Below are 19,443 nucleotides of genomic sequence, written 5' to 3'. Positions count from 1 at the left end.
ATATTTCAAAACAGTGACATTCTCAGTGTAGTTTCGAGCTTTGCGTCCTACTGAGCTCATTGTACATTCGACCCGTCTCTTTTCTCTGATGGTTTTAATTCAGCCAAGACTACTGGCTGCTATTGACGTGCGCACTACAATGAGGAAATGCAAAGTGCTGCATTCATTCATTCATTCATTCGGTCATTTATTCAAAGTACAGCCTTTTCAAACTGGAAACCAGCTTTCCCACAAAAGACGGCTCAGAAAAAGCATCTGACCTGTATTAAAGAACGCGTGGAGATTGCAAGACCGGCGAGTTTTCTTTCACTGCTTTAAGAGGCCTATCGTAATTTCAAATTAAAAGTTAGCGTTAAGCATGATGGAAACCACTTAAAATAACAGTGGAAAAAAATGTAATGCCAGCTGGCCAGTACACAGAAGGCTTGCACCACGGTGTTTGGTCTAGTCTGGATAGATTTGGTAACTGAGAAAGAGAGAAACATTTGAATTTCTCTTCACTCTTGCATATATAATTTGAGGCAACACAATGGTGCCTGAAAAAGTGTCAATCAAGTAAAGTGGGACGACCCACTTCATTTTGATCACTGTACATTTCTCCAGACACAAGACAGTCTCCTGAGCAGTTCACTTGTATAATAGGTTCATGGTATGGCGACCAGAATGTTTCATTCTTTCTATTTTGTTTGGCGGAAGACGCCTCTAACAGAGCAATGCTCATGAGCTTCAGCTGCCGTCTCTAAGGGGACGAATTCAGAACGTGTCTTGTTTCTTATGTCTTGCTGCATCTTAAATTGACCCCAAAATCCCCCAAAATAAATGATTTCAAACAGCTGAATGCTTTATCAGGTTTCTACACAGTGGAGCTTGAAGTCAGTGGCACATCCAACTAAACCTTACGCTCTGTGATTAGATGCTTCTCCTCTGCATCTTTGGAAGGAACTTCTGTGTCGTATCTCCTTTCTGACATTTATTAAATATGTATTCCACTTGCTGATCCTCAAGAGAGAGACACAAAAGCCATATAGAAGTGCTTCAACTGTCAATCACGTGAAAAACTGAACGGCACGTTTACTTTACTTCATTACTTAAGTTTGCTATTAACTAACTGTTGTCCGCCATTTGTGAGTGAATGAGTGATGTAGGCTACACTTCACAGCCCACCTGAAAGGCCACCCAGAGTCTTTCCTGCTTTTAAGCCCCGACTTTAGACTTGTTTGTCTGCATCATAATCTAATGAATGCACAATGCACCTCTGTATCTTTAAACCTGCACGAATGTATACGTGGAAAGCTGCACACGTTCCCCACGGGCCTGTGACCTCTGTGACCCCACTGCTCCCCCTAATCTCGTAATCTTTAGCAGAACAGCAGCCTCTGTGATCATTGGCAGGTCTGGCGCGTTGCATACCTTCCCTTCAGTGGCGCTCTGGGGGGATAGGCGGGAATATTTGCAGGTAATCCGCATCTCCTACTAATATTTGCAGCCGGATTTTTCTAATAAGATCCGGGCCTGTGCTTATGGGTGGGCTAGGTGGGGGTGAAAACACGGCCTTCTACAGGGAAGTGAAGCCAGACCACTTAAAGAAGAGATGATATGAAGAGGAGCCTCCTGAGATGACCTGCATCTTCAGCTGGATGTGCAGTGTTATACAACCGTCACCTCTGCCAGAGAATCACACCCTAAGAGCCTAACATTGTGGACTTTGTAGCATGAACAAAGGCCACGTCAGTGCAATGAAACAAGCTTATATACTTTAGTTAATACGCCTGCAGACAAGGTGCAGCTACAGCTTTATTGTGATATGCCTGAGCCTATTTGCATAGACGGGACAACAACATACATTGAATTTATTCTAAGGAATGCAGCTCTGTGAGATACACAGACGATAAATCCTGTAACAAATCAGAAGTATTTCCCCTCCAACATACATTTATATACTAAGATGCTTTGAGAAAAGACTTTTGGAGGAAACACAATGTCGTCTGAGGTTCATGTGCGTCACATGTTCGGCCACTTTCTTTTTTTGGTTGAATTATGAAAAAAGTCAATGCATTTTTGTTGTAATTGACCTTTTCAATATTTAACCCAGACTAAAACTTAAACTAAGCAGAATTATGTTTCTTACAAGACATATTTGTCAGTGTTTTTTAATGAATGTCATTTTTACTGAAGGCTCCATTCACCTTTTACCAGTCAATCATACTCATAATATCCTTGAAATGCAACTAAAACATCCTCTGTAAAATAATTATGAGAGAAAAACACAGACTGCGGTGGTGCATTTGCTTTCAACTCATTTCTGAAACCATACAGAGCATTTTTTTGCATAAAGGGCATTCTTTTAAACTGCGGAAGCCATGTCTGCCAATGTTTTCTCTTAATAACTGTGAAACCTTATAGCCATGTGGCAAACACATAAAAATAACATGTGCCATACATGTTATTGTAACATAATAACCCTCAGTGGTGGAGGAAGGAAGTGTTCACATTATTTATGACCACAACACACGAAAAGTACACTTCAGAGTTCATGCCCATCCCATAAGCCTTTTTGAGACTTTTGTCGGAACCACTTCCAGTGACAGATGATGACGTTACACAGCGCTAGACCTCACCGGGAGGCAGCCCTCTGATATCTTATGGAGTAATCAGCAGCCGCTTGCCAAGTTTAATACGACAGGGGACCATAACTCTCTCTCTGCAACTACCACTAAACATGCCAGACAGGTCTGGCTCCCTCTCTCTCCTCCCTCAGATCGATATCAAATTGTCTCGCAGAGCATCAGCAATCAAGTGCTCCAGAACGGCGAGCGCCTCAGTCAAAGGTTACGGGCGGCCTCGCGGCTTCGCCCCTCGGCCAATGTGTGACCGCTGTTTCAAAGAGTTCTTTGACAGGTTCAACAACTCCTCACCCCGCCTCCCCTCTCCACCTTCACCCCCCCCTCTTTCTCCCTCCTCCTCATCCTCCTCCTCTCCCCCTCACTGTTGTTTTCCTTTCTCGGGCCGTCCTGATTAAACCTGGCGGTCCCGGCGGGAGGCTCTGATTTCCCAGCCCTGACTGTTACTGTAGTGAAGTCAGCGCGGCATGTCCTCTCACACACAAGGCCGCTCGAATCCCACCGGCTCTTGGAAGGCTGAGTAATGAATGAAGTCTGAGCAGTGCAACATCTGCAGGGTGCAGCCGTTACTTTGAACCGGAGCCTGTGAGGTCCGCTCGTCTTTTCATGTTGTCGTGTAAATCTCCGTCGATACGTCAGTCCAATACAAATGTTTGACTATTTACTGCACTTTTCTGGGAGTGAATATATGCCGTACTATTGCTTTATAGATAACCTATAATACATTTATAAGAACAGCGTGTTCGCTTCCAGGATTAGGAGTGTCCTGCTGCATAGCTCATGCTTTTTTATTTTGTGTCTATAAACTGCTACTCCGATAACAGATTTCCCCTCTGGGATTAATTAAGTTGAACTTAATGCACTGACATTCATTCATTCTTTGTCTTTTAGCTGTAGCTCCTAACTCAACCAGGAAGACCTGATGGGTTGAGCTTTGAGAAAACAGTTATAACAACGTAATGATACTTATAATACGACTTATATAACTACTTATAATATTACTTACTACTATATAAAATATACCTCAATATACATGAATGTATAGTGGTTGAATAGTCCACTGGATAGGTCTTACTGATTAATAAAATAGTTTATGAGACAAAGGAAGTGTCTGGAAAAGGATAGCAAATCACTTTTAATCCAGCATATTGACGTAATATTAGTCTGCATTAATATTTCAGTAAAACAATGTATCTGAGTGTGGGTTGTGGGTTGGAATAAATAACTAATCAGCACGAGTCAGTGCATCAAGTGCATCATTGGGATTTGCAACTGCTTTTTTTTAAAGTTTTGAAAGATGGCCCCAAAGCTTTACGCGCACGCGCCCACCCACTAAACGACCACAAAGAACGCGATAGCCAAATTGCAAAGCATGGCAAGACATCATCTGGAGGGGAAACTAGTCCCTGAATGCAACTCAACGTGGACGTCACATGCAGCACAGATAGTGGGATGTGTGCAGCTCTGTGCGGCTCTGAGGTTGGAAGCAAATGGCATCGCCCGGGGCTGCTGCCGCATGAATGGAGCCTTTTTTTTCTGATCACAGGGAAAACTTCCCCCCAGGGGACGTGGAATGTCAGATGGGTTTCCCCCCCTTTAAACATACACGGGTCCACTTTAAAGGTAAAAAGGTAATTTTGCACTTCCTATCCTGGATAATGCAGTTCAAACTGCATGAAACGCCCCCATTCATTGCAGTTTGAACTCAAGCAAGATGTGCAGGGACAAATAATGCTGCCGAGCATTTGGCAAGGTGTGAGAGAAAAGTAAAACAAAAACAATGACAACTCACCGTTTTGCTCCTTTACACTTGGGGGCTGAAACTTGCTGACATGACTTGATTCAGCTTCCGAGCCATATTGAGGGAGAAGCGATGCAAGAAGGAATATGAATGGAAGGATCATTTGGATGAGTGGTGGTGGGCGATCACAAAGCGCTGTTGACGGGACGGTTTGTATCACCACGCACGTGCGTCGTTTACGGGACACCAGTGCTGTTTCGGACACATTTGGAGAGGGTAAAGGCAGAGTAGAATCCACATAATCTTTATCACCAGTCCTTCTGGAAAAAAGTGAGAGTTACATCTCCCTAAATCAAGACAAATCCTCATCCAAAGCTCGCCGCGTCTGCGTAACGCAAGAGCGCACCTGTTGGCTCTGAGAAAAGTTGGTCACCGAGTTGGACAAAGCTCGGCTCTATGTAATTATAATCCTGGAATTAGCACGGAGGCATATCATCTACGGCACGAGATCCTTGGGAAAGCGCAGACGCATCGTGGATAAAGCGCGCGCCCTCGGTGCGTTCTTGAGTCCCTTTGAATAGAAATCCCCGCTGATCTTTACGCATTACAGCCAAAGCTCGCGCGGAGACAGCGAGAGAGCGCAGCAACCCGATACAGTCTGTACCCAAAACGCATCCAACACCGAGGCGGGTTCTGTTGTCCTGCGAGGTCTCCAGTCGGGCTGAGATAAAGTGTCGCTGCTCGGCCGGGGTTGAGTGAGTGGAGACTGCCAACAGTCGGCACAACAGGTGCTGTACATAAAGTACAACTTCCCCAGCCGAGGAAACTCCCCGCGTGTTAACTATTCCGCTGCTGCCGCCTCGTCCAATGAGCTGGTTCTCTCCCACTTTCACTTGAGACTTGTCAAACAGTTCCACGTGTTGCCAACCGATTTACATGTTTTCAGTCCAGGAAAAGTGTCTGCAGATAGATGAGCAGCACAGCGAGGTCTGATGTCAAGTTATGTTCATGATTCCTTTGTATCCACGTCCTTCACAAGTAACTGTAACACTTGCATACCAATAGGAGAGGAGGGGACCTTTTGGAGCAACATTTTAAGAGTCTAATACGTTATTAGTAATTATTGGCTACATGTTACACTAATTCTAATAAAAACATTGTTACATATATGGTTATACTCTCACACAATACAATATATTACGTGATATACATGGTTTTCTGGAGTTTTGTCTAAAGTGAAAAAGAAAGTTTAGTTTTGAAAGTGAGGCCTATTTAATTCAGGAAGGATGGACATGCACACCGTGTGTGTCATGTGTCCCCTTTTGTGTTAGTGCTCATAAATATAGGTTTTTGCTATCTTTCTATTGGGCAATTGCTCTTTAATGTTTGACCCTGTGCATCAGGGTCCGCCAAATGCTTATCATGTACATGTTCAAACAATGAAGTCCGCAGGGCGCACTCCCGTCAGGGAGCTGAGCCAATCAAAAGGAAACTTTCCATGAGAAAATATGCACCAGTGAGCCTGTTGTAACCATCGGAGGGATTGTTTTAAAGCCGCGATTTATTTTCCCCCCCGTATAGAGAGATGAAAGGAAGATGTGTGCCCACACTCTTCAACACTCTGCTGTGCATTCTGCCTAAACGTTGCATGCGGAAGGAAACGTTTAAGAGCTTCTCAATTTGTCATATCAAAGCAGAGACACCGCTTGGAACAATACTCCCTTCTGTTCCCAATTTCCTTTCTCCCCGGCACACTGCTGTACCTCCTCAACTCCGTCTCATGTGGGTCCTCCCGTTCTATTGTATGCCAAAAAAAAAACACAAAAAAAAACAGTATTCCCCCTGCACCCCCTCCAGTGTATAGTGAGTCTGGTGCAGCACAGACACAACAATCAAAGGGGAGGTTGAGACACATTGAACCCATTGAGCCAGACACATGATGCAATGCCGCAGCAATTTATCCCCCCCCCCCCCCTACCGGTCTCACATAGCTCACGAACCTCCACCTCAAAAGAGAGTTGCAGAGCGGCCATCTTGCCAGCATCAAGGTGTATATGCAGGAAAGTTTTGTGGTTTGAATCAGAGTGAATGTCTGGGGGAAAAGATGGCGCGGGGAATCCCTGCAGTCATTCTCAGAGGTGTGTTGCCCCCGTGGAGCGGGGCATTCTGCGGTCTACTTGTGCCTTGCTGCAAGGGCCTAGGCCCTTTTGTGTAAAGGAGAGTATCACATTCCAGCCCTGCAAGGGCCTGCAGCAGATGTCAGCACTTCACAATGTGGAATCCCTCTCCCTCTTTCTCTCTCTCTGTCTCTCTCTCTCTCTCTCGCACACTCATAACACACTCATTCACCCCATGAGGTTTTGTCTGTAAAAAGCACGGGTATTTTGTCTCGTCGTCCACATTCTGATTGCCGCCTCCACGGTGGTCTCGGTGAACGTGGAGGCTTTGGTACAAAAGAAATATAATAAACAGAGGAAATTAGAAACAAGGCCGACCTTTTGGGTCACGGCTAACACACAGAGACGTGCCAGCCAGGAGGGCTCTGCGTCCACCGGGCAGGCCGGGGATGGAAATGTATACAAGAGAGAACTCACAGTCGTCGGCTCCCCCGGCTAAATCCCATTAGACTTGCTCGCCTTTTCGGGACACGTAACTGTCAAACACGCAAATGGCGCTCTCCCCGATCAGGCCGTGTTACGCAACGCATCTGTCACTTTGTCTGTAAAGCACCAGTTTTGTTCCAGGTGATGGGAAGTGGGTGGACACGTTTGCCACGGCCAGATCGCGGCTCATTATTCCATCTCGCAGAAGAAGGAGAAGAAAGAAATGAAAAAAAAAAGAGGGGCTTTGAGATGACTTCATTTATATGGTACAGACCTCCTGTAGCAGCAGCAGGAGGGTTTGCTGTGTGGTCCTGCGCTGGAGGAGTTGAGGGAAACCTGCCAGCAGAGGAATTTACAAAGAAATGACTCACATTTTCTCTGGAACTTTGAACAAATTGAAGTCTTTAACGGTTAACGGTAGTTGTTATGCCCGATGAGTTGTTATCATTGAATCACAGACACAAGGTTGTGCTAATGCTTTAAGGGTGCGCTGTCCTTCAGCGTGCGTGGACACGCTTCTGTATCAGTAGGCCGTTCTGTGAATATTAAAGTGGTCTGCTTAAGTTTGAGATCATGGTGATGGCTGTAATTGCCCCTCAAAGCACTTGGCTTTGAAACCAGAGCCCCCTGGTGGTGCCCCGGAGAGCTACAGGCAGGCAGCCAGTTGCCCCATGAAGCCACTGAGGAAAGTGGAGCAGTTCTGACCAAGAAAACAATTGATTTCACTCTGGTCTCATTTTAAGGAAAGCGCCTCATCATGTGATTGAGCACATTTGACGGTAAAGCGTTAACATGCCGTCTGCTCATTTAAATCATCCGTCCATGCATTCTCTAATCTGCTTATCCTCTTCGGCTTTGGACCTTACCTTATGAGCATTTGGACCTCTAAAAACACCCATCATTATTAGTATATGTACATGTATATGTGTGTATGTATATGTATATGTACAGAGTCTGTGTTATACTGTTGTTTTTCAGTTCCTGGTTTGTAGTTGCCGATGACTCAGACACCCTGGGCCATGTTTGTGATGACCTGCTGCTCCTGAAAGCGCTGGACACCAAGACCTTCATCGCTCATCCTGTTTTCATGGTCTGCTGATAATCTGCACATCGAGATTCATTGCAGTGAACAGTGAGTTGATTTAATTATTCCTGGGTGACGGTCAGTTATGTACATTTAACTGGTCTCAGTTACATAATTACCTGTAGGATGTGTTAACATATTTCATGTTTAAGTATCAGTAGTCAGAGGCTACTGGTGTGGCACCTAGCAAGCGGCCTATAGAGCATTGAATCTCATTTTCTCCATGTAAGGACACCCATTAGTACCCTGCATCTCATTTTATCCACTGGAAGCGCTCCCCTGAGGGCCCTTCATTATGTTTTTAATACCATAAAGGCATCCAAGATGGCACCTTTGCCGCATTTCCTTCTAAATACACCAAAAGGACGATCGCACATTGAGTAAAATCACTCCAAACACAACTACACACAGAGGTGTTATCAGCAAATATACTCAAATATATTTGTATATGTGTATGTATATTATTACCTTTATGTTATTGGAGTATTCGTGCTGATGCATTTAGTTGGAGCCATTTGTAAGTATGTTAAATACCACTGGGGGGTTTAATCAGGCATTGCATCATATCTTACCACCTGATCAAGTGTTTTGCATGTACACTGTGAAACATAGCTGTCAAATTATTATCATAGGGTAAAACAATATTTAGTCAAGCATAAAGTGTGATAAAATAGTGAAAATGAGACGGGAGGAAGTCTGCAGTGTGACAGTAGACACGACATCATGTTTTATTGTGATGATGGAATAATATAACTAGTGAAGAAAGGAACAGTAATCAAGAGGTGTTATAATATTAGTTTCCTGATAACAAGAGAGGAGACATTATGTTGCAAGCAAATTCCTGTCATCTGAATTCCATATTTCAAGATCCTCTTTCTCCTGGAGGATTCCTCTCCTCTACAGTCCAAACATACTCCCACTGAAAAGCTTTCTGGCTCATCATCTTGGCCTCCATCGTCATCTTGGTTAGCGTTGCACTTTCAGAACATCTTCTTCTGATGACTCAGTGTCCATTAAGCCAACCTACTTATTTATGGATCTAAAGGTCAAATCGATAGATCCAAACATCATTAATACAGCATTGTACTGGAGCCCAGCACTGTGTGTTGATGAACTGTCTGAGGTTGATCCACGGGCCTGAAACTACGTGCATGTGTCTGCTTTTACGCTTCATTTACAAAGTATGCATCCTGAGTTTGTGCAGTTTGGATAGAACGCACAAGATAATATTGTATATCTGTCTTATGTTAAAGTGCTTCATTTGCATGTATAATATGGCTTCATGCATTTTGGTTTCCAGGTCAGACAGGAGAGCCTGCACAGGGTCTGATCAATAACTGCAGGCAGAGGGTTAATACGTGATCAATAACTGCGGGAGGATGTCAATACCTGAACACGTCAATGATCTGTGAAACCTCCTGTTCACTGCTGCTGTAATGAGGGAGTTTATCTTCTCAAACCAGCAGATTTTTTTGTCGTTTTACAAATGATCTTTGAATAGAAAACAAATCTCATAAAATTCTAAACCCACCAAATGAACAGTGAGCCTGCCTTGACGAACTATACTTACACTAATATTCACAGCTCAGTGAACTGAACGTGGAGCTGCAGGGTGAAAACTATTCAGTTTGTGACTTCATGACAGCTGTGCGCCGAACAACGCCTCACTTTCCCATCGGTGTAAATCATTATGAGACCCTTGTATCACTGTAACAGCTGCTGTTTGTGTAACATGAGTAAAAAGAAAGCTAAGCAGTGCACCTAAATAAAGCTTCTTTTATATCAAAAGTTCAAGAACATCAACTATTTTATTCTGGGGCATGGAGATGGAGTGCTTGTAGAAAGAAAAATAAACTCATCTATAATTAATTTGATGGATGTGCTGGCAAGGAAAAGCGGCGTATTGTGTAACTTTCCACGAGGATCACATCCCATGATCAACATTTGTACAATTCCTTTTAACAAACATCTCCACCTGCTCTTGAGTGTTTTCTTATTTACTCCTTCACACCGAAACAATGTTCAAATTCATCAAAATCCAAAGTTATCCAAGATATTCGCACCCCATCAGTCCTGCGTCCTCTTGTTCCATCCTCATCCCTCGTGATTTCCATCAACATCTCTTTGACGGCACGTATGACATCTGCTTCTGGGATTTATCTCGTCAGTGATCTGCAATTGTGTTCATAAACCTTCTGACAAAAAAAAAAAGAAGTACCCATCACTTAACAGCACAGAGTGAAGAAGACGTGCAAGTCTCCATCTGTAGAAAGCTTTTTTTTTTCATTTCAATAAGAATGTGACAACACGTATAACTCCCCTGAGCTGCAGCAGTGCTGTAGAAATGTGCTGTGCATGCCAGGTATAATACCACAATAGACTGGTTCAATCCAGCCCGACATATTTCTGGAACGGCACATGGTTGTCCATCAGACGCGTGGCTCGCAGCCAGCCGGCGAACATTTTTTTTTTTTTTGCGAGACAACACAAAAGGATCCTTGTGCTGCATTGCGAGCGTCTTGATTGTAACACCAGAACCATGGCCTGTGACATAAATCATTAATCTCCACGCATGTGGCGCTGATTAATTTGTGTACGCAAATGGAGTGCCTTGTCAGGCAGAATTAGACCACGGGGATCAACGTGGAAACGGCCGCCCAAGTTGTTTGACGTTAAGTGATGGATGAATGAGATACGGGGGGGGGGGGAAAGATTGTTGGGAAACATTCTGCAATGGATTTCATTTTCACTCGGAGAACAAAAGGTCCGGCTTCCTGTTTCAAATCAACTCGCAAATATGAATGAAAAATGATACAAACGTTGGGGGGAAAAAGTGCTTCATGTGGAAAAAGTAAGAACCACAAGCAAATCCAGGTGCATGCTGTGGTTTATATTCACGAATGCCAACATAGTTTGAGGGAATTCTGTTTGGAACATAGAAAATATGACTGTAATTTGTAGCGTCACCAATATAATCAACTCTATTTGTGAACCAATTTATGGAGACTCAGATTTCATTACAACAGTCTACATTTTTATACGAGACATATGGGCAGCCGACGGTAACACTGGACCACTCCGGTCCTATGATGAATAGTAAGCATGCCGATAGCTGTTACTAATAACCATCCATTTCTGTTATTAAATTCCTTAAGGTGCGATAGCAGGCAGAGTAATCCACCTTAATCGACAGTATGCGGCTGCTCAAGGAGAGGGAACTCCATCAAATTAGCAGTTGTCAACATTACTTTAAGCTTATCTAAGCTGTGCACACACACACACACACACACACACACACACACACACACACACACACACACACACACACACAGTTTTGACAAGAATGAGCAGTATTTTACTTTCTTTTGTTCGTGGAGCCTTGAGATTTTACTCACACCAGCAGAAAGCTCAACTCCCTCCAGAATGCTTTACACTTCAGAGGAACATCAATCATGTGTCCCATAAAAAAAAGTCCTTAACATGCTTCATGAACTCCAAGGCTTTATATAAAATCGATGATGGGGCCATATTAAGTGATAATATTTGGTGAGCTTGTAGCCGTTTGGTCCTTTGCCAAATATATTTAAGCCTCTTATGAAAGCCACTCCGTCCTTTATCCCTCACTCTGTTGGTTATCTGCTCTTTTGTTCATTCACAAGCACAAGCCAGATTTTAACAAAAGGGTCTCGCACCACCAAGATCGACAACACATCACACGTCCACCTGCTGTAACTCCTAATACAAAACAACACAGCCGACAGCCGACATTGAGTTATTTTCCTCGGTAGCAGCAGCTCAGCCTCTGCAGCACACTAGCTCCATTTAGTAGCTGTGATGCGGTTCAATCACAGCACATTATCTTTATCAGCAGATGAAGTTTGTCACCTGAAGGACTTTGTTCTCCATCTGCTGATGAAGATCATGTGATTGAAATCTCTGGCAGCAGTGATGGGAGGTTGTGGAGAGATAGTTTTTACGTGAAACATTGTTCGACAAGCTTTGCTTAGAGGGCTTTCTGCATTACAGCAAGAGAAACGTGGAATGGTATCCTATAAGAGAGCGGACATCTTTAGTCAGGTTCAAACTAATATTAATAAATGGTTGAATGACAAACTTGAATGTTGTCATTAAAGTCGATCTGTGTATTGACATTTTGATAGTGTTACATTATTATTCATCAATGATCTATGACTTACAGGTGTATTGATTTATTATAATAATAACTACCTCAATACAAAATGGTCCTTAAATTATTGATTTATTTCACAATTAGATAATCTAATCATCATAAAGTGGTGCAGGGATGACAGTTTCATAAGATGTGACAAACACAAGTTCATAATAGTTACATGATTGAATCAGCAAGATAATATTCACAAATGAAACCCACGTTATGTTTGAGTCTATGTAAAGTCTGCTCTTTAAATACAACGGAAACACGGATTATAGATTTATATTCGTAATTAACCCCAGATCACAATTTAACGCCATAACCAGATACATAATGTGTTATCACAAGGAGCTCCTTTCATCTATGACGTAACAGGTTTGGGTCAAATCCGCTGACGGTAAAAATCATCTTTTGCACGTAAACTCGTGAACATCTTATTTTGAAAACCGGACGTAATCACACGTGTTTCCCTCCGCTAACTTCACCAAGTCAATCACTGTCGACTCGATCAGAGACGAATAAATCTTATAATATTCTGTTTTATGGGTTAAACGGTGACGATGTGAGCCGCACATTGTAAACAACCTTTTGTTCCATCGTGATAATTAAGTGTCTCGCTGAAAAGCTCTTTTTCTCGCGATAACGACATCATTAAGTCGGAATCTTGCAATAACGACATAAAAAAAAAAGAAAAAAAAAGTGTGCGTCGTGTCAGTTTATGGCTTCCCATTTGATTAATTACGACACTGGGCCTGAGCTATATTGCGTCGCTTAATGTGTCGTCAGTTTCTGCTCGATGGTTAAATCAGCCCCTCTGTTCAAGTCCATCTGGCGCTAAATACCACACGGCCATAAATAGTGAGGCGTTTGCACCCATCACGTAAACGAGAGCATTTATCTTCCCCTTTGCCATCACGTCACGTCCCGCAGCGTTTAGCGGCGGCTGTGCATGATGGGGAGGCGGGGAGCTGCTGTCCGTGGTGCTGATGGGGGAGAACTGACGCTCTTCGTGCTCCGCGCAGCCCGCTACTGCGCATGTTGCATGACAGGTACCACGCAAAAAAAAAAAAAAAAAAAAGCCTCCATCTTGGGCTTCCCGAGCTGAGGCGAAAGGGCAGCAGCCATACACACACTGATTCCAAAAACAACAACAAACCGGGCGCGGTGATCAATCAAGACAACAACAAAATTGGCAATTTGCCGAGATGTAACTTTTCCAAGAAATATCAAATCCCGCGAATTGCGTCAGCGGAGAAGAAGCGGAGGACAGGATGGCAGAGAAAGACAGCGACTGGTCTGGAAAGCTCTGTTAACGGCTGTTTGCGCTGTCAGCTTCTCTCGGGGTAGTTTTCTCAGGATCTGACAGGTGACAGATCTAAAACGGTAAGTGTGTGGCATGATTTGTGACGACGGACTTTCGTGTGTTATTTATGCTCCTGACGTGCGCTCATGTGACGCGTAATCGCATGCTCGCCTTCATGTGTATTGGCATCTTCTTCCTGCCTCCCCTCCTCCTCCTCCTCCTCCTCTTCCTCCCCCTCCTCGTTATGGTGGTCGCTGTTGTTCTCTCCTCTTGACGCTCAGGCTGCGAACAAAGTGTGAGCCTCTGCCACTTACTTTCCTCATCTTGTAAAGAGACCCAAACGCGACGAGCATGCCACAGGTTGCGCGTGCCCCGGCAGCCCGCGCGCACACGTTGCATTGTTGTGCGTTATGCATTTTGAAAATGCACAACGCACAGGCCTCCCCTCGCGGGGCTTAAGGCATTTTGCAGTCAAAGAACACCAGGTAGCTCATTGAATAGCATCATATTCTTTCAAGAAATGATGAATCATGAAGATGATGGACACCAAATCCATATAGCTCTATTCTATTGCTGTAGCTTACATAATAATCACTCCTTTACCTACATGTTATCATCTTTTTGCATGGATTAATTTCTATACAACGACATGATTCTAACTTATAATGTACAGCCTGTGTAAATAATGTGGGCGGAGAGGAATGGCCCATTGACCTTGGACCCATGGGACAGGCTATTCAAGCCCGCTTGAGTCACTGTCAGTCACTTTATGACAACGCTTAGCAGTGGGAGCGTCACCAGCAGTAAATCAGAGTAATGGTCGTGCTCTCCAGCGGTGGCACAGTTGACCCGGGCAGTTACGAGTTCAATTCATAGACCGCGTCTTCGTTGGACCCACATTTATCTTGACAGATGTGGAGCACGGTGGCCTGCTTACCTCTCAACATGTATACAATCGCACGCACCCAGCAAAGCGCACAAGATCAACCATTTAAAAACACATCTCTCACATCTGCTCCAATACCATAACATGGATTAGTGTAAAATGAGAACGTGTGATTACTTCTGGAACGCGCATGTGCTTTTTGCTCCGACCGCCTCCACCATACTTTGACGGTATAGCGCCGGCCGAGAGATTCTTTCCATTGGAACGAGCTGACGAAGCATAATTGTGAGACTTCATGCTACCTGCATACGTTGTAAGTACTTGTGTTACTGTATTTCAATGAAGTACACATGAATTCATGCTGCTCACAATGCATGTTTGCTGCTTGGACCGACACTGAACATAAACATGCTGCCAGACTATTTACACTGTGTGTGTGTGTGTGTGATTAATGTTGGCTTGCTAATGAGACTGGCTTTATGGGCTGTCCTGTATGCTATAAAATATATTTTTTTCCTCGCACAAAGCGAGTGGGGCTGCATATGGTTGATAAGAGCGTCACAACATTGTTTGAGTGTGGCGCTGTGTACAATATAGGTTACACTTTAGTTGTGTTATGTCAAATTACAACCACAGAAATTACAGTTGTGTTCACAAATCATGTCAAAGACATTCACACTTCCCTGATGATAATATTTATTTTTAATATTGTTTACAGGTGTCCACTGTATGGCAGATCTTCTGAAGAAGGCAGATGGATGGCTTTGATAAAAACATTTAAATAAGATACAATATTTTATGTCATTGTATTAAAAGAACATTGTTCTTGTGATATTTTAATTGTTGCTCAATAAATACAAATCCATTGTGTCATGTGTTACGCCTGGTGTTCTTTGTCCTTCAAGTGGAAACTGTTGACTATGTCAAATACTTTAACAATCAGCATTTTTAAAAGTAGTTTCATCAAACAGTTAAGGTGAATAGATGTTTAAAGTTTAAAGTTGTTACATGTCATGAAACTTAAAATGAGACGTTTGGATTTTTTCTTTGTCAGGCTTCAAAATGATGATTTGTTAATATTTGGACGATGTCGTGGACGACACATTTCACGATGGCGTCAGTGCACTGGTCAACATGTGAATGCTCATTTAACATCTTCAATGACCAGGCCGACATTTTTTTAAAACAATCAAACCGAAAACTGCCCACCGGCCAGAGCAAACGCACACTATGGCTTGTGAAAGTCAAACTGTCAAACTATGCAGTGCTGATCAAATATGAATCAGCATTATGTCACTGCAACACATAGTTCCCGCACATGAATATATTGTTGAAAAACCTTTCTTATAAAAAATAAATGTCTCTAAACTCTGGTAGTTAGATAGTTTTCAATTTGTTGAATGTATTTCTTCTCAGTAATTACAGAAGAGTGTTGCCTTTTTAGGACTAGAAACGATTATGATGAGAAAATACTAAAAAAGAAGAATAGAAGAAAGTAATGCTGCAGTCTTTTGGTTGATCTGCTCACATGTTAAAGACACATGTAAGTGATTGGAATGAGACATTGCTTTACTTCACGAGGTTCAATGCAAACACAGTGCCACAATGTGTGGTTTGTTCATGCCAGTGGTCATAATATGTTGATGAGAAGAATGGATTTCAAAAATATGGGCCACAGGCACAACAGCATTGTGGGTCACCCAAGAAGTGGCTTACAGGAAATGGGCTCGGTTGCCAAGTTAAACATTCCCCGTCACCCCAGCTGCTGCCATCTGATATGTGGGGGTTTCTCCTCCACGGTGGGACGAACCCCCCACAGTCTGCAGAACTCTTTCAAATGGATTTTAAAAATAAAAGAAAAGGGGAGTTAACTTACAGGCGAAGAAAGGTGTTTGCATGGATACATAGAGCGCTGAATTTCCGCTCGAGAAGATGATCAATGTGCAGACGAGCAGCAGTCAGGGAGTTACTGGGCCATGGCAGCGAGGAAGTGAGGGAGAGCGTCTCTGTCCAGACAATAAACTGCTTGGGTTGATACACAGTCCTGCTGGCAGGACGGGGGAGGAGCCCGTTGGCTTTGCTTGTGGTCTCAGTGGCCGCAATGAAGGTGCTGCGGTCTCCCAGACGGGGGATGAATCACACAGGTACTACGGCTGCTCGCTGATTAATGGCCCCTTATCAAAAAAGGCAAACGTGAACTGCCTGTGCATATAGAAGTGTCCATACACTGTTGTGTTTAGACCTTTTACTCACAAAGAGATTCATGGCAGCACACACGGCCCTGCATTATCCCCTGCAGTTTTAGCATTTGTTGTGTGAGAATGGATTGAACTATAACACCGCTGCGTTCATACATCGAACCAAACGATATAGTTCATAAATATCGTGATAAACGACTGTGGAGACTGAAAAAGAGAATCTACAGCCGCACGAAGAAACAGCATCATTAAGCCTTTCAGACTGAAGCAGAGGGTATTTCAGGGTCACATTCACCTGACGAGTCCTGAATGACCATTGTTATTCAGCTGCATTACTCCCGCTGATTGGATTTATGCTGGAACTGGCACTACTTGAATAAACCATGTTCGACTGATTGATTTACATTTCAGACATTTACTGTAATGTGACATGCATTCTGTGTAAACGGGAATGCATCATGTCAGGAGAGCAAAATAAAAGTCAGTGTTCAGAAAATAGATAAAGCACTTTGAAGTATTATACTCCCGCCGAGGCCAAAGCTTTAGGAGACACTTTCTTCCTTTAAATGTGCAAATAAAGGCTGACGTGATGAATGTTCTGAGAATACACTGCCCCCTTATCTTATCTTTGTTTTGTTCCCCCCCACAGGCTCATCTCACACCAGAATGGGCATTAAGAAGGTCGCCATCTTTCTCCTGGTCCTCGCTCTTTGTCTAGAGGGAGGGTCGGCCAAGGAAAAAGGAACAAAGAAGGGAAAGAAAAAAGGAAAGCAGGTTTACTGTCCATCGTAAGTGTGGGATGAACAACACCATGGGTTGTCAATACTGTTCAGTGGTATTGACAACACGATATGCTTTATGTGGTCATAATAGACAACAACGATCACTGTCTCGGTAGCACCCCCAGCCACTAATAATCTGACCTTCATGTGTGGAATTGGTGGAGTTCACCTTTTATGACCTTTTGAGGTGCCCATAGTGGTCGTTAAGTGACACTGAGACACGGTAGATCATCTGAAATCCTGGCCAACATAACCGTCTTTACATTATCATCATATATCGTATGAACCTCAACAGCCTCGGGCATTAATTGGTTCCCACCATGGCATGCAAGCTTGACAAGAAAGATTTTGGAAAAAAAAGTTTGGCAGAATTTTGGGAAGGAAAGATATGGCATGGACATTTTCAAAGGAGATATTGACTTCAAGATATATTAATGGAAAGTGGTTCTGTGGGTACCAACACCTCTCCTGTTTACAGATAAACTATTTTATCATAATCCCATGTAGTTTGGGGCAGTGTATTTGGCATGCAGCACAAACGTTATTTTCACTTATTGTATCAATTGGCCCTTAAACACTCTAAAGTCTCTAAACTGTCAAAATTTGAACATGTATATTACCAAAACACAGATTTTTGATGAGAAAAACTTGACACAGACCTGCATCTCAAAGTAATCATCAAATTCCCAGCTTTCAGATGATGTGTGACTTCCACTGTGTGGCATACAGTTGACCTCGTATAATAAAGATCCCTCCCCCTCTCTAAAAAAGACAAAACATGGCTCTATATGAACGTCTGGAAGGATTAAAGGATAACTTTGTGTATTCTACACCTGAAGTATCCAATATACTTTCCATCCTTTATCCACCAGACCTCATCTTCTGCTTCACTGCAGAGCTATCCAAGTACGATATGAACCTACACCTGTGCAACACTGATTCGGCCTTGCACTGCTCTAGCATTTTCTTATTTAGTGTTTACCGAGCGTCTGCCATCATCTGTAACACCCTTTGTGTTCTGTGTGTCTCTTTCCAGTGTTTCCTGATTGTTAATTCCCTTCACCTGTTCTGGTTCCAGACTCCTCCCCCCTCTCTGATTGCAAAGCCCCGCCCTCATTGTTTCCACCTGTGCCTCCTTGCCTGTCTTCCCCTGTGTATTCCATCTGTGTCTTTCCTTGGTCAGTCATGAGATTGTCTTCTTTGTCTTCCTGTGTGTTTGTGGTGCCTTTGAGCTGGAGTTGAGTGTTTGTTTCCAGGACTTGTCTTTTCCCTCGTGTTGTAACTTTGTTTAGTAAAAGACTTTTTGATTTCGTCTCACCGTGACTCCTCTGCACCTGAGTCTCGGCCCCACCACACCCGGTCGTGATACTCCCTCGTATCGTATGCCACTGTTTAGGACGGTATCAAATACATAGGGGAGTCGTCAGATAACCTCTCTGTCTAATAACAGAATCAACATGAATATGTCCTAACATGCCTTTTGGACTGTGGTGAGCTGCACTCCCTTAAATGGTAACAAATGGCTCAACAATGAAAAGTTCTTGAAATGAGGGAGAGACCGTTTGATGTAGTCCCAGTATTGGCAAGTGTAAGCTGTATGACATATTTCGAGTTTAGTGCTGCGGATGCCTTTGTGGATCAAGGGAACCACTTGGTTCCAGTTTAGCTGTTGTGCTTGAGGTTGTCAGAGAGGTCTGTTAAAAGAGAGGGAAAAAAGAGGTTTAGTGGATGGGAATTATGTGTTTCACTTTGATCAGAGGAACCGCAGAACATACACACACTGCGCAGCATTCCTGTGGAGCACTTTAACTCATCCTCAGTGCATGATAAGGTTTACATAATGATATGTAAAGTGCTTTGAGAAGGGGGAATTCTTTGGCAGGAAAATCATTGCCACCCACAAGGAGGCTTTCTTTTTCTCCTTTCTCTCCTGCCAGATCCTGTTCTCTCCTTTCGTTCTCTCTGTACCGTAGTTTTTTCATCAGTCAACCACAGACAACAAATGATGTTTAGTTGAATGTCTCTGAAAGTCATCACTGCACGTTATGGCAGTA

At 43.3% G+C, this 19,443-nt stretch overlaps 2 protein-coding genes across 3 annotated transcripts in view; one reads left to right on the top strand and one right to left on the bottom strand.

Moving 5' to 3' along the window:
• The window catches only part of pdgfc (platelet derived growth factor c), a 41,322-nt gene extending 36,215 nt beyond the window's left edge, over positions 1-5,107 (bottom strand). For both annotated transcript variants that reach the window (XM_068588895.1, XM_068588903.1), the window contains exon 1: positions 4,414-5,107. In XM_068588895.1, the coding sequence (XP_068444996.1) occupies positions 4,414-4,525 (112 nt within the window). In that variant the 5' untranslated portion in view covers positions 4,526-5,107. The remainder of the gene's footprint in view (positions 1-4,413) is intronic.
• Positions 5,108-13,226: 8,119 nt separating this feature from the next.
• glrbb (glycine receptor, beta b) overlaps positions 13,227-19,443 on the top strand; it is a 28,308-nt gene continuing 22,091 nt past the window's right edge. The window contains exons 1-2 of the mRNA XM_068593334.1: positions 13,227-13,603; positions 17,257-17,395. Of these exons, the coding sequence (XP_068449435.1) occupies positions 17,274-17,395 (122 nt within the window). The 5' untranslated portion in view covers positions 13,227-13,603; positions 17,257-17,273. The remainder of the gene's footprint in view (positions 13,604-17,256; positions 17,396-19,443) is intronic.

The sequence above is a fragment of the Clinocottus analis genome, unplaced genomic scaffold (genome assembly GCF_023055335.1).
Source record: "Clinocottus analis isolate CAN_PGR_092001 unplaced genomic scaffold, fCliAna1.0.p SCAF_10, whole genome shotgun sequence".
In the NCBI taxonomy this organism is placed as follows: Eukaryota; Metazoa; Chordata; class Actinopteri; order Perciformes; family Cottidae; genus Clinocottus; species Clinocottus analis.
The sequence above is the reverse complement of the archived record's forward strand: the minus strand, read 5'-3'. Positions and strand labels throughout refer to the sequence as shown.